This window comes from Camelus ferus, chromosome 13 (genome assembly GCF_009834535.1).
Source record: "Camelus ferus isolate YT-003-E chromosome 13, BCGSAC_Cfer_1.0, whole genome shotgun sequence".
In the NCBI taxonomy this organism is placed as follows: domain Eukaryota; kingdom Metazoa; phylum Chordata; class Mammalia; order Artiodactyla; family Camelidae; genus Camelus; species Camelus ferus.
This window is the reverse complement of record NC_045708.1, coordinates 63,361,177-63,376,617: the sequence shown is the minus strand read 5'-3', so window position 1 is coordinate 63,376,617 and position 15,441 is coordinate 63,361,177. Positions and strand designations below refer to the sequence as shown.

The window sequence follows — 15,441 nt, the reverse complement described above, 5'->3', positions numbered from 1 at the left end:
ATTTTATTTCAAGATAAATGTTATAATCTGATTAGGGGAAATGCAAAGTACCTTAACTTCTATTATGAGTTTCATTTTGTCAGTATCCAGTTTTCTCTTAAGTTGGTCAATAGCATGCTGAACCTCAGTGATCTGGATGATAAGGTAATTCTGTATGAAATATATGAAGATGTTTTTATTTAGTATAATATGGATTCATTTTTTATTTTAATTGCCTTGCAAATATAAAGTACAAAGTGATATCAAATATCAAAAAAGCAAATCATGAAAATAACCTATTCCATAAAATAAACTTACTGCTTTAGGGTAATATTGAACTGTTGATTTCTTTAAATTTTATTTTGAGTTATAGTCAGTTTACAATGTTGTGTCAATGTCCAGTGTAGAGCACAATTTTTCAGTTATACATGAACAGATATATATTCATTGTTGTATTCTTTTTCACCATGAGCTACCACAAGATCTTGTATATATTTCCCTGTGCTATACAATGTAATCTTGTTTATCTATTCTATATATACCTGTTGGAATCTACAATTTCGATCTCCCAGTCTGTCCCTTCCCACCACCCTCCCCCCTGGCAACCACAAATTTGTATTCTATGTCTATGAGTCTGTTTCTGTTTTGTATTTATGTTCATTTGTCTTTTTCTTTTCTTTTCTTTTTTAGATTCCACATATGAGCGATCTCAAATGGTATTTTTCTTTCTCTTTCTGGCTTACTTCACTTAGAATGAACTGTTGATTTTTTTATGTCTTAGGGACCACTTTCCTTTCAGGTCTACTACCATTTTCATGTATTATAAAAATAAACAGGTATTTATAAAAGTTACCATTAAATTAGTATCATAAAAACCAATAACTATTACTATAAGAGGAATAGACTAGGTTTAAGATACTTAGCAAGGCTTTAGAAATTGGCATACTGGTTTATTAGCTGAATCAGATTAGAATTACTTTAAAATATTTAATAAAGAAATTGATCTAAAATGGTAAACATTTACTCATAGAAACAGAACAGATTGATGGCTGCCAGAGGTGGGAGGTGGGAACGGGGAAATGCGTGATGGTAGTCAAAAAGTATAAAGTTGTGGACAGAAGATAAGTAAGTTCCAGGGATGTAATGTACAGCACAGTGACTATAATTAACAGTACTGTATTGTATATTTGAAAGTTGTTAAGAGAGTAGATCTTAAAAGTTCTTATCACACACACAAAAATTATAACTGTGAGTTGATGGATGCTAATTAAACTTATTGTGGTGTCCATTTCATAATATATACATATGTCAAACCATGTTTCCACCTTAAACTAATACAATATTACATGTCAATTATACCTCAATTAAACTGGGAAAAATAGTAAACTTTTAATATTTCATCACATCTAAAGGTAAATCTACACTCAATCATAATTAGCATATTATAATACATTTTGGATAAGTGGTATAAACTAACACAAATTAAACTGATAAATGGCCTCTGGAATTTGTTTTTTAATTATATGGTGGAATTTACTCAATTGAAAAATAAACTGCAGCAGGAGGGTATAGCTCAAATGGTAGAGTACATGCTTAGCTTGCACGAGGTCCTGGGTTCAATCCCCAGTACCTTCTCTAATAATAAACAAACAAACCTAATTACCACCCCCCTAAAAAAAACTTCATGTCTTTCATCTGTCAAGATTCAAGATTATTTAAAAAAAATGAATTGACCAAAATTTAATATAATTTAATAATTTCTTTAGAATATCACTACCTTTAGATTCTGTCGTTATCAAACCACTCTCGCCAATCCCAACTGAAGGAAAAGGAATGCAGTGATCACTATTACTTTCTTGACATACTTCATCAGGTACTTATTTCTTTCCCAGAGAATCAGAAAGTGATCCTTTCTCTGGCACAGAGGTAGATCCTAATTAGTCTAAGTCAGTGTATAGTGTTTCCTGGTAATTATGACCAATCCAGGGTAGGCCTGGTTGATCCCCATCCAGGTTAAAAGGGAAAGTTTTAAATATTTCATGCATCTGGGAGAGGCTGTCTCTTGTTCTGGAGGCACGTAGCCCTACTTGCCATAGGCAACTCTGATGGTATCATGAGAAAAAGCAGCCTTAGAAAGAAGCCGATACTGAAAATAACAGGGAGAAAATATATAATCAGAGGCACTTCGGCCTTTAAGGACATCATAAGCTGCTGATTGTTATTTCCTTAGTTCCCATTACATGAGATCATGAATTTACTTATTATTTCAGCCAGGTTTGTTACCAGTAGCCCAAAACATCCTAGATACGGTAACACTAACATTACAAAGCATGTATTTTAAACAGAACTTCTCTAACAGAATGTGAACATATTTAGCAGTACCTTAGAGTCTGTGATGTTTGCCAGATTCTTTGGTCTCATCTTGATCTCCCTGGCTTCAAGTTGCATGAGCAATTTTTTATAGTAAAGTTCCAAATCTTCTCGAAGTTTTGTTAAAATCTCCTCCAACGATGCTGTCAATTTCTTTGTTTCAATGTACTTTTTCTTCCAAATATCACAGGCTACGAAAAGAGAAAAGGCTATAGTTTGATTAAACTTTTCAACCTGAAGAAGACCCTAGAGTTAATTTAAACCATTCCTCTCCCCTCTCCTTCCCCTCTTATATGCTGAGGAAATTAGAGCTAAGATAATAAAAGGACCTGCCTACAAATATAATAAAATAGTGATAAATCCAGGAACCAAAACCAAGTTCTTCTTTAAGCTTGTAATTTTTTTTAAGAAAATCTTTCTTAAAAATACTACTTATAGCAAAATGTTTATATTTTTAATTTTGATTACTTTTATCCATAATCTGATTTGAATTCGCTATTTATATAATTAAAGCTAAGAAAGAAAAGGCAAAAATATATTTTTTCAGATTTTCTTTGTTTTTTTAGCCCCTAAAAAAACTTATTTTGTGAAATCAGCTGATTTTGATTTATCATTTATCAAAATTATTCCAAATATATCCCCAAACTTCCGTAGAGCAGAATTTCTTAAACCTGAGACTTCTGATTGAGAATATTCAAAATGAAACTGTGCCAGTTTAGAGACATCAATGAGCATCTAAATATAAACTTAACAGGAATACAAACTGCAAGCTGGTATATCAGAATATGCTTATGTTTCTTTTTTTAAGATTATCAAAGAAATGAAAACCCCAAATTAAAAAATTCTATAAGGTGATTTAGTTAAAAATATATAACCATATATATATGTGTGTGTGTGTGTATGTGTATATATATATATGTGTGTGTGTGTGTGTGTGTATATATATAAAACTTTAACTGAAGATTTTAGCTATTCATTTCCCTCATGCCCTATATCCAACCCCTCAGCAAGGTCTACGAGTACCATTGCCAAAATACTGACTTCAGTCTCTGGCACGTTCTCCCTTCTTCAATGCTGCATTCCTCAGCAACCCACTCTCATCTTTTGAAAGCTGTGTTACCTTTTGAAAAGTCTCTCTGCTTCCACTCTTGCCCCTCAGGCTATTCCATACAGTAGCCATTTCTGACGTTTCTTAAATATTTTAAAAATCATGGAAATCTCTAGCTTAAAAATTCTCCAATGGCTTCCCACATTACTTGTAATAAAATCCAAATTCTTGAAGGAGCCTATCTGTTCCTTGCTGACCTTTTGATTTTCTCCCTCTACATTCCTCCTTATTTATCACACTCCAGCCACACTGGTCCTTAATTCTGCAAGCTTAGTTCTATCTCTGCACCTTGACTTTTAGTGTTCCTCCTGTTCAAACTCTTTTCCCCCATCTCTTTACATGCCTGCTATTTTATTAAACAGACCTGAAGGATATCTCCTCAGAGAAGCCTTCCTTGAACACCCCAGCTAAAACATCTCTCCTGTTCCATCCCTCTTTACTTCGCTCTTTTAAATGGATTTCATGGCTCTAATCAGTAGCTGACATTGTCTTACTTGTTCACTGTTTGTCTCCTCCCATTAGAGGCAAGTTCCTCAAGGGCAGGGCCATGTTTGACTTGTTTACTGCTGTATCCTCAGCATTTACAACAATGCTGAGAAGTCAGGCACATAGTAGACTCAGTAAACATTTGACAGCTGATACATGCCTTTTATCTAGAAACATTCCTGTTGAAATAGAAAGTGACGAATCATTTCCATTTTATAAATAGAAAGAGTGAGGCACAAAGAGGAGAAACAACTTGCCTAAGTAAAAAGATTATTCTGGTATTAGAATCCTGGTCCTGTGATCTCTAATCCATTACTCAAATTTGATAAAATCGCTCTTTTAACAGTACAACAAGGCCAGATCATTGCCACCACTTCTGCGATATACTTTAATTACGAAGTAGAACCTGAAGAAATACCCCCTGACATTGTCCATAACCTCCAGGCAAACCTAGTACTGAAGCAAGAGTTTTGCTGTGAATTAACAATCTTAAAAGCAGTTAATCCCCGTATATACCTTTTACCCTTTTTATCCTCATATACAACCCAAAATACAGGCCTCTCAAATTATTTAACATCTCTCAAACCATTTTCCTATACTTCCTCCACCTTGGCTCATTTTTCCATTTCTACCATCCTAACAACACTTTCTAATTCTTTTGCCGGGAAACTATTTTTCCTGCCTCATTTATCTCATTCATTCATTCATGCATTCAGTTTAGCAAAGCAGACAGACACACATACCAAAAAACTGAGCACCTAGGAAGACTAAGGCACTGAAAGAAGGCTTCCAGAGTGATACCCAAGCTGAGATTGAAAGACTAGTAGGAAATAGCCAGGAATGGGGGAGAAGGGAGCGGAAGGAGATAGGAAGAGATGCAGACGACAGAGGGATAACAATGCCTGACAGCCTGCAGCCCAGAGGCGGCACGCTCCAGCTTCTAGGGTGTCTACCACTTTTCCTGGAAGCCCTCCTTCCTCTCCTCCATCTAATTTAGGCGTTTTCTACCTCCATACTCCTATGCACAGGATTTGTAACTCCTTTATCCCAGCAGTCATCGGGATGTATCACTACTACTGAACTTGACCATCATTTCCCCACGGCACTGAAAGCACTTTGAAGGCAGGGACAAAATTGTGTTGGCCTATTAGTATCTCCTCCATAGAACAGGGGCTAAATTCAGTAGGCACTTAATAAGTACTTCATTCATTAATAAATGAATGTTAAAATGAATAAACAAATGTAAATTTAAAAAAAAATTGAATTTTACTAAAACCATGTTGTGTTTATTATATAAAGTAGAATTAAACAATGATTTCACCTTTCCTATACTGAACTTATATCTATATGTACCACTTAAACTATACTAGTAAAATAGTAAACATTATCATTTTATCATTTACTCCAAAGGCATAAGTTATGTAAAATTTGAGTTTCCTTTATAGTGATAAAAGATGTGTAACAAACTTTACCATGATATTGCTTCAATTTGCCTTGTTCAAATAGCCTTTCAGCTTTTTTTATTAGTTCTCCTCTAATTCTTTCCAGATATCTTCTTTCTTCCTTCACTTGTTTCATTTGTTCGATAATCTTCTCTCCTAAAGGATTATAACCCATACTCATCAATGTCTAAAAGCTAAAAGATGGTTCATATCCTAAAATACAGATTAGAAAACTAAGAAGTGCTTAAAACAGCAAGTATACATTTTACTGTTTTTCTAGCTGCAGTATAGCATTTGCCACCATGGAAAACACTGAGAAGTTATTTCGGTAAATAAGAGTGATACACAGGGGACCTATATATATGTAAACAATACAGTATGTCTTTTCTGCATTTATATTCATGTAGAGAAACTAGGTAAAGCTCATGTAGTTATACTTCTTGGCTTAATTCTTTAAGTGACTTTATCTTGGGTCCAAAGTTCTTGTACTTAAATCTTACATGGAAAATGCATATATTAGAGTATATACTTAAAAAGCAGAAACAATATTAATGACATACATATGCAGTAATCAACATAATAGTTACATACCTTAAAATAATTTAACTTTTTGTGGTAAAATATACATAACTAACCATTTTAACTATATTTAAATGCACAGTTCAATGGCATTGTATACATTCACAGTGTTCTGCAACCACCACCCTCATTCATCTCCAGAACTTTTTTATCTTCCCAAACTGAAACTCTGTACCCACTAAGCTATTAACTCTCCATTCACATTATTCAATTTTACTTCACAAAATCATCTGTACTTACGGTATTATCATACTTACTCTCAATCTGTAATAAAGAGATATCAGTTATTCTTGGAGAAAGAACAGGTCGACAAGGAACTGAAGGAAAATCAATAAGATCTGGTAGGGTGAGGTACTCGGTTTTACTTATCTGTAAGCAAACATGAAAATCAGGGCGATCTGGTAGGATGACACATCTGTAAATATCCGATAATGCGCAATAGCAATGCACTGTTTTACTTATGTGGTGATGAACTCCCAAATCTGCCTTTGTAACTATAGACCCTGTCTTGTGCTTTAGCTTCCTCATTCCACTATTACTTGGATATTATACACAGGAGCTTTAAACTTAAAATTTAAAAAGAAGGGGAAGAAAAGAATCCATATTCCTTTCTAAACATGACTTCCTTCCAAGATTTCTGATTTCAGTCACTTGTTATGACAACTTTTAAATGTTGCTCAGATGCCTATTGATTTTTTTTCATCTTGAGCCAATTCTGATCATTTATATTTGCTTAGAGAATTAGAAATCTTATCACATTTTTAAATTTTAGCATACATTTTACTCATATTATTTTATCACCTCTGTATTTGTGTTATATTGCCTTCATCTCAACTAATTGTTGTGTTTCTACCTGTTTTTGAGAAACCACCTCATGCCTTGCCAATGTTGACGTTTCTCCCACTACCACTTTGTAGATCTTGAATTGCTTTCAATCCTACTGGGCTTTTTACTTCTGGAACTTATTAGTTTCTACTTTTAACTTCATTAAGCCCTCACCCCTGCTTTTTTGTTTCATTATTCTTTTCTAGTTTATTGCATTTTATTTTCTTGACTTACAAGGTCAGGTTCCCATGTGATAATGGCAACTACCTAAATTAAATTAAATCCACATATGCTTTCAACTACTATAAAGGGAAAGCAAATAAAATCACCCATAATTTATGTCAATAGCATAACTAGAATACAGGATCTTCAAATTTACATATATTTTAATTCACATGTAAGTGTGGAAATAAATACCTTAGACCAGCAGAGTGTGCTCAGGGGCCCACATCTGAGCAGAGTCAGATGGGGACTATGCATTAGAGAACACTACACTCAGACAACACAGTAAACATCATCACAATTTAAAGGAGAGGGTCCTGCATGTGGTGGAGGAATACTGAGAGTAAGGATATGAACTGGCAAATCAGAGCCCTTTGTATGAGGAATCCAAAAGAAAGGGGCTTTTAAAACATAGGGAGCCAAAGGTGGTAATTAAGAGAAGACATAACTATTGGATGAGAGGAAATGCTTTGGAAGCAAGAGCTGCTCCTTCAGGGTTAGATGGTAAGACAAAAGAAAGTGGTCACGATAAGAACTTTGTTGAACTAAATTAGCAGGAAAGAACCCAAAGAAAGAAGACCACTTCCCCTAAAGACCTCATCTATTTAAAAATACATAAATAACTGCATTTCACTATCACAGAAGAGAGCACTCAATCTATGAACTAGAATAAACCACCGGAACACCACTCCCTCTCTGTAAGAACACCTGCTGCTATTCAAACAGAAAAATTCAACACAAATGAACACAGACAACATCTACAAAATAATCTATCATCCAAAGTTACTTTTTGAAAACCCACAAAATTTAGAACTAAAAAAACCCAAAACAAAACCAGCAGCAAAGAAGCAGAGAAAAGCTTAACAATATTCCCAACATAGACTAAAATACTTTTAGATACTAATGAATACTATAAATAATAAAATTAGAAACTCAGAATAAAAATGAAAAAAAAAATAGGAAGATGTAAAATGGAAATTGACCAAACTGAAGAAAGAAATTAAAGAAAAAACAGAATTATCTCAGAAATAAATAGCAGGTATCCAAAAAAGGAAAAGGTATGATAAATAGGTAAGATACGGTAAGGGTAATGGAGAATAGAGCTAAAAGGACAAAGAAAATGAAACATAAAGAAAATAGTAAACTGGATCAGAGAGAAAGTAATAGATAAAAGGTAAGGAAGACCTAAGAGGAGACTAGTTAGGGTCCCTGGGGGGAAAACATGGAATGGATCTGCTATTTAAATTTTTTTCTAGAATTAAAATTTCTTGAAATAAAAGAAGTCCTGATCTGCATACTGGAAGGGCCCACTGGGTATCCAGAAAAACCGAACTTAGAACTCTCAACTGAGACATAGCTTGATAAAACTACCGCACATTAGAGGAACGCTCTGGCTTTCCAGACAAAAATACCCAAGCCAGTTTACAAAGAAAAGAAAATCAGGTTGGTATCATACTTCTTAACAGTAACATAAAAAACAAGACATCAGTAGAGCAACATTTTAATAAACTCAAGGAAAAATTGTGTAAACCAAGGATGTTACAGCCAATCAAGCTATCCTTCCAGTATCAAGGCTCTAAAGCAGGAATAAGCAAATTTCTCGTGCAAAAGACCTTAGAGTTAGTAATTAAGGTCTTGTGGGCCACATATGGTATTTGTCATAATTCTTCTTTTTTTCAACTTTTTTTAAAATGTAAAAAACGTTTTTAGATCCCAGGCCTCACAAAACAGGCTGCAGGCACTGTTTGCCTACTCCTGCTCTAGACAAAGTTTTAAATGCACAAGAAGTAAGGGACTGTACTTACGAGCTTTTCCTTGTAAGTGGAACTTAACCGAACCAAGAAATGATTGAAAAGTCTTCTGCAAAACAACTGGCAGTAAGTGCTGAACATATTTAATTATAGATGTGAGACTAAAACAAAAGTGAGGGAGATAAGACCAGAAGCAAAGCCCATAAATGTTCTGTTCTTTGACAAAGTAGAAATAACACAACTGAAAGTATATGAGAGGAGAAAGGAGAGGGAAAGATTATTTTTTAATTGCCCTGAATATAGAAGTAGGAGTCAGAGAATAATTTTAGAGGCTACAAACCAAAATTAGGAGCATAAATTTAAAGAAGGGAAAAACGAGGGCTAGGAATACTAGCATAGATTTGTATTAGTATAAAGTTAAACATTAGAACAAAGATTCAACCTTCCCAAATACTGAGGCGCGTAGTTCAAATAAACTGCATAACAACACACAGTAACTAAAACATAAAGTAAAATGACAAATCTGAGGTCCAACATATAAGTCTTAGCAATAACATAAGTGGACATAACTCATCTACTAAATGAAAACGACTTTCAGGCTGGCTCACATAGTAAAATCCAACTCCAGGCAGTCTGCTCAAGACATACCTAAAACAAAGCAATTCAGAGAAGCTGGGGGAAAAAAAAAGTGGAGGAGGAAGATAGGAATATACCAAATAAATGTAAACACAAAGAAAGGAGAAGTTTGTATCTTGATATGTGATAAGGGAGAATTCAGGATGAAAAAGCATTTAAGGAGTCAAAGAAGGACATATCACAATGCGAAAGTGATATTAATATTCACATAAGAATAACTTTGTGCCTGACAATATATATAAATCTAAATAAATAAAAAAACTATATCACAGGAGATTCTAATATACTATTCTCAGTCCAAGACATAGAAAGAAAATGTGGGAAAAAAGAAGGATATGGAACACTTAAACAACATATCCAGCAAGGTACACCATAGACAAGCACAGAGTAGGAGAAAAATTCACAACATACATAAGCATCAAAAGACTACCTTCCAGAGTATATTAAAAACTCCTACTAATCAGAAATACATGGCAGACAACACAGTAGAAATACCTGAAACAACAGCTCAAAAAGCAGTTACCAAAACAGAGTCCACAAAATATAAAAACACGATCAACTTTATGGGTAATCTGGGAAATACAAACCACAGTGAAATAGCATTAAGCTTCCCACCAGATGGAAAATTTTTAAGGTGTGAAGATAGCATGTTTTGTTAATATCCAGCAACAATAAAAAAAATCATTCGCTAAAGATGGCATGCCTTTGCTCCCAAACTCGAAGGCTCTGAACTGTGAGTCTCCTATCAGGGCTTGTCTCAGACCCCATTCAGCATTCCAATCTACTACGTAGCAAGCATCACTGGACCTGATGGATGTTAGCACACAAGTGGCAGCACTGCTTGCTCTGTCTCTTGGATCACCTTGTGAGCCTCCTCTTGCTTTGGGCCCACTCAAAGTTGACAGTCTTTTGGATTACTTGATTTAAAAAAAAAAAAAATGGAGCAATGCATCTGAATGCAGTAAATCTCTCTCCAAATTCCAAAGAGGTCCATTAGGTGACTCATTCTCCATGGTAGCTGGGGCAAGGCACAAAAACCTGGCTTTTACTTCAAAGGGCATATCTCATCATGTCCCAGAGCATGAAACCCTCAGAAATCTCACTGAATTGCAGGCTCCTGAATTTTCTTGAGGGTTATCTCCCTTCCTCTACATGGAAAATTAGAAAACTTAGACATTTTAGTCTGCAGTTTCATTTCACTTTCAGTATAAATATTATTTTGCAATGTAACATCTAAACGAAAATTTAAAATTCATACCTGATTGTCCTCTCTTCTAATGATATTAACTCTATCATCTTCATTTTTCCAAAGAAACTGACTTAAAGGAAATGACAGATTTGAAAGTCATATTAAAAAATGATTCCATGCATATTAACTTTTCATGTCTTAAATTTTTATTCAATATTCTAGAAACACAAATAAAACATTAAAATTTTAAAAAGTCAGCTTGAACCATGATCTTTCAAACTCATAAAGGATTAACATAAACTACATTTAGTATGAGTTATAAAACAACATTTCATTATAGCTAAATTCAAGTCACAGTCCAATATCTATAGCAAGGTAAACTAACTGCAAATTTTGTAAACATACTTTGTTTATAGTTCTTTTGTGGCTAATTGTTTAGAGGATTCCTTATCTTAATTTCAGAAGACTATATGCAAAACTGCGGTTTAAGTAGTATAATTTTGATTGAAATAATACCAATGTGAAACTCAAGCATAATGATTAGTTTACTAATAACCAAGAATCTAAGAGAGGCAGAAAAGCTAGTTCTAAGAGAGGCAAATGAAGACAGAAACTTTTCTGTCATTAGATTGCCCTGATGACAAAGGATTACAACAGAAGCAATTTAAACAACAAATTACCCCCTCATTAAATTAGAGAGAAATATTTGTCTATAATAGTAAAGATCAGAATTAAGATAATTATAACTAAAAATATCACTAATTTTACTCATATTTTTGTTCTAACTAGAAGTCTTCATAACTTGGCCTGGATATCTCACTTTTTTCTTATAGATTTAGGTTATGACATGTAGAATCAACATCCATACTAATTACCTTTTTTTGCTGCTACAATAATCATTATCTGAATCTTCCAGTGATCCTGGCAATTCAGAATTTCCCACTTGATTTTTTCCGGTCTGAGTTTCACTTGGAGTGGTTTTTCCCCCAGCTGATGTTGATGTTCATCCATAGCAAATAAAGTTCATAATATTAAGAAAATACTAGAATAATTTTTTGTTTTTATATGTACATACTATATATTCCTGTCACATGTTTCAGATTCTCCATGAATTTTACTATACCTGATATAAGGCAATAATTTCCAAACTGAATTTCATAAACCATTAGCTTATATGAAAGGAGAATTCTTTGGTCCATGCAGTTTGGGAAAAATTGGATTAAACAATCCCAACAGGAACAGAAATCACACACACACATCCCCCCACCCACCCACACGCACACACACATCCCCCCACCCACCCACACGCACACACACATCCCCCCAACCACCCACCCACATGCACACACACATCCCTATTGCAGGATTTCTCTGTTTTTATGTACAGTGTGAAACTGCAAGAGGGGGTAAGTTGGGTTTTACTCCAACTTAGCTGTCTTTAGAAAGCTTTTGCCGAAAGTGTCTTTTACAATAGTATTCTGAGGATCCTTCTTTGGAAAGCACTGGTATAAATACAGAGCATATATGTCATTTGTTATTTCATATACATTTCCATTTATAAAATCTCCCTTCATATGAAAAGAACTTCTCCAGATAGGAAAACCACACAATGTCTTTAAAACATTAACACCAACACTCCACATGATCTATGTGAACAAAAGATCTATGAACCTGGCATTGTTATGCAGATTTTTTTCCCCTTGGAGAAATAAAGTTCTTCTTTCAATTTAGAAAAAATTAGAGTCATGTTAATATTTGAAAAGTTATTTTACAAGAGTTGTCACAATATTTTGCAAACTGAAGCCCATATTGGTTTAATTTTAGCCTGGTTGCTACCACTTATTTCCCAGCTGGCATTGGAATAGTCATTTAAGGACAACAAACAGGGATTTTCTAAAAGATACATTCAAGGCAAAATGAACAAAGAATGGATGTATCAGCTGTTTAAAGGCTAATAGTAAAGTACCACTCCCCTCACCTGTCCCAAAAAAGAAATAACAATGCAAAACTAAATAGATTCTGAGTTACATTTTGGTAGGAATACAGGGCATGTATCTCTTATAGCTAATTATAGGGCATGATGCAATGCACCATTCAATTCCATACGCAATTTAATAAGAAAAAGAAAGCAGGTCTATTTACTTTTGAAAAAAAACAGTGTTTTGAGAACAATAGTAGATGTCCATATAAAACATTACAGATGCACAGAAAAGGGAGTAATAACTGTGAAACTATGTTTTGAACTGTGAAATGTTTGCCTGGCAAAGAAGAGAGAAAGAGGAATTTAAGCAAAGAAAATGGCATTTGCAAGACAAAGTACTCACGTATAACAGCATTTTTGGCAATAGTGAAAAAATTTCAGTGTTACTCTAGCACATTGCTGTGAAGCGTGGGCTTTAGTCAAACACACAAGAGCTCAGATCCTGGCATTATGACAGCAGGTGTGACCGCAGGTAAGTTGTTTCTCTAACTTCAGTTTCTTTATCTCTAAAATGGCACCGTGCATGTGAAGCACTCAGCACAATACCCAATCCTTAGAAGTCTCTAGACGTCAAGTTCTGATTTCTATTCCATTGCATTTCCAAGTTCAGGTCTTTATTACCTCAGTCAGTCTCCATATTGTCACCTATGTTGTTTCTCTAGAACTGAAATCCAAACGTGCCACTCCTATTAAAAACTTCAGATGGCTTCCCATTGCCTACAAAATATTTTAGCTTTGCAAGCAAGGATCTTACGGATCAATCCCTACCTACCTCCAGTTGTACTACAGGGTACTTCTTTCTCCCCTTCCTACCACCAAACTGCAATAATAATAGTACTATTACTAATAATACCTAAAAATTGTTGAACCAACAACCACATTAAACAAATTCCGAAAGCTCCATCCGTATCATAACCTATATGAAGAAAGTCTTCTGGAGTTAGGCAGTGAACAATCTACATGGCTGAACATTTGTAGCCCTAGGTTTGAAGTCAGAGTATGAAGCGTTCTCTACGCTGTCTTAAGGAATGTGGGCCTTAAACAGTAATCAGAGAGACTTTCAAGGGTTTTTTAAGTAGGGAGATAAATAATTCTACTTGAAATAAGAAGAATGATGCTGACAGCACTCAAGAGGATAGATTGGAAAGGAGATTATATAGTACAAGCAAGGAGGCTAGGCAAGGTAGTTTTTAAGGTTCCTTTAGACTAAGAATCTGTCATTCTACAATAAGGAAATTTTCAAAGCTCACAGTCTGAACAACTGGATGAATTATGAAGTGAAAGAAGTTAAGCAAGCATACTGGTTTGGGGGCAATGACAGAGTTGAGTATTACACATGTTAAAGTTGAGGCATGTCAAAATGTAGAGATGTGTAGCACTGACCCATGGGAAAGAACAAAAGATAACTAATGGAAGAGACTATCCATTTTAACATGCAAAAATGGGTAAAGCAATACTTCTCTCCTCCTTCATTAAAGGACTTACAAAACATTCTGTGCATATTCCTACCAGCCATATTTGATGATGTCACAATGTTAGAGCTCAGATATTTTGTATTCTCAGGCACTACTAAACAGAAGCTTGACAATTTTAAGAAACTGCACAACTGTCATCAATAAATGGTAATGTACATATGGAAAAAAATTAAGGAACTCCATTTCACATTACACATAAAAATTAATTTCTGATATATTAAAGAACTAAATGTGAAAGGCAAACCATAGAATGTTTGTAATATAATACAGGACCCTATTTTCATAGTCTCAGGGTAGGAAAAAAGAATTTTTAAAGAAGGCATAAATAGCATTAATCATAAAAGAAAATGGCAATAAATTTGACTATATTAAAACTTAAGAACTGCAGTTCCACTTCTGCTTAGAATGTAGAATGTCAAAAGAGTCCTCCCACCTGAACAAGGAGAAACACTTATATAATCTTCTTGAACTTATATAATTCTTCTTGAACTCATCAGAGTTGAGGTAGCAACGAATCAGATTTCAATTCCCTCGAAAGAGAAAATAAACTAATTGTTTCATTTCTGGCAGAGCACAGAAGGAAGTGGTAACTGTCTTAAAAGAAGTAAGAATAAAACAGCTAAAGTCTTAAGGAATTCTAAAGGCTAATGTGGGCTATCAAGACAATCTGTAATCTCTCATCCCTAGACACTAAAGATAGTCAATACTTAATAGCAAGCTCCTTCCATGTGCCTGTATCACATGCTCACAAGAAAGACTGGGGGCAGGGCAGGAGACTCAAAAGAGCCATCAATGGCACACAGGTATGAAATGTCATCCTCTTAACACTCCTCTCTCACACAAAGCAAAAGCCTTAAGCCAATGGGGAGGAGTAGGAAACTCCCGTCCTAGGGTTCAGACAAAAATCCACTGGCTCTGGAGGAAAAATGGAAGCAAAAGCCATCTACCCTAGAAGGAAAAGCAGATAACTTCCCTTCCACCAACAGTAGCCTTGTAAAGTCTTACCACTGAGGAGGTGGTAGGAAATCATCCCACCACCAGTCCTAGGAAAAGGCAAAAGGAATTGTAGAAGCAAAAGCTGCCAGGATCATCTTGGGTCCAGGATCACATACATAAAAAGCATAGGTTTACCGGGTGAGGGGAAAGAAACTCTCCTAAATTTAAAAAGTCATTTTCCCCTTATTTTTAAACTCTTTAAATGATAACTCACAGTATAAAGTAAAAATGGTAAAAAAAAATATATAGAGAAAGAGTTTATAACATATGTAGAAGTAAGATGTATAATAACAATACCACAAAAGATTTGAGGGAAGAAATAGATTTATACTGCTAAGGCTCTTACACTATATAAAAAGTTGTATGTGTTTTGAAAGTATACTTGAAATTAAAGGTGTATAA

The 15,441-nt window shown here is 34.6% G+C and overlaps 1 protein-coding gene across 1 annotated transcript in view; it reads right to left on the bottom strand.

Annotated features, from left to right (window-relative positions):
• The window catches only part of SPATA1 (spermatogenesis associated 1), an 83,055-nt gene that overhangs the window by 47,877 nt on the left and 19,737 nt on the right, over positions 1-15,441 (bottom strand). The window contains 6 exon segments of the mRNA XM_032494680.1: positions 52-150; positions 2,362-2,540; positions 5,416-5,541; positions 6,222-6,333; positions 10,657-10,717; positions 11,463-11,577. Of these exon segments, the coding sequence (XP_032350571.1) occupies positions 52-150; positions 2,362-2,540; positions 5,416-5,541; positions 6,222-6,333; positions 10,657-10,717; positions 11,463-11,577 (692 nt within the window).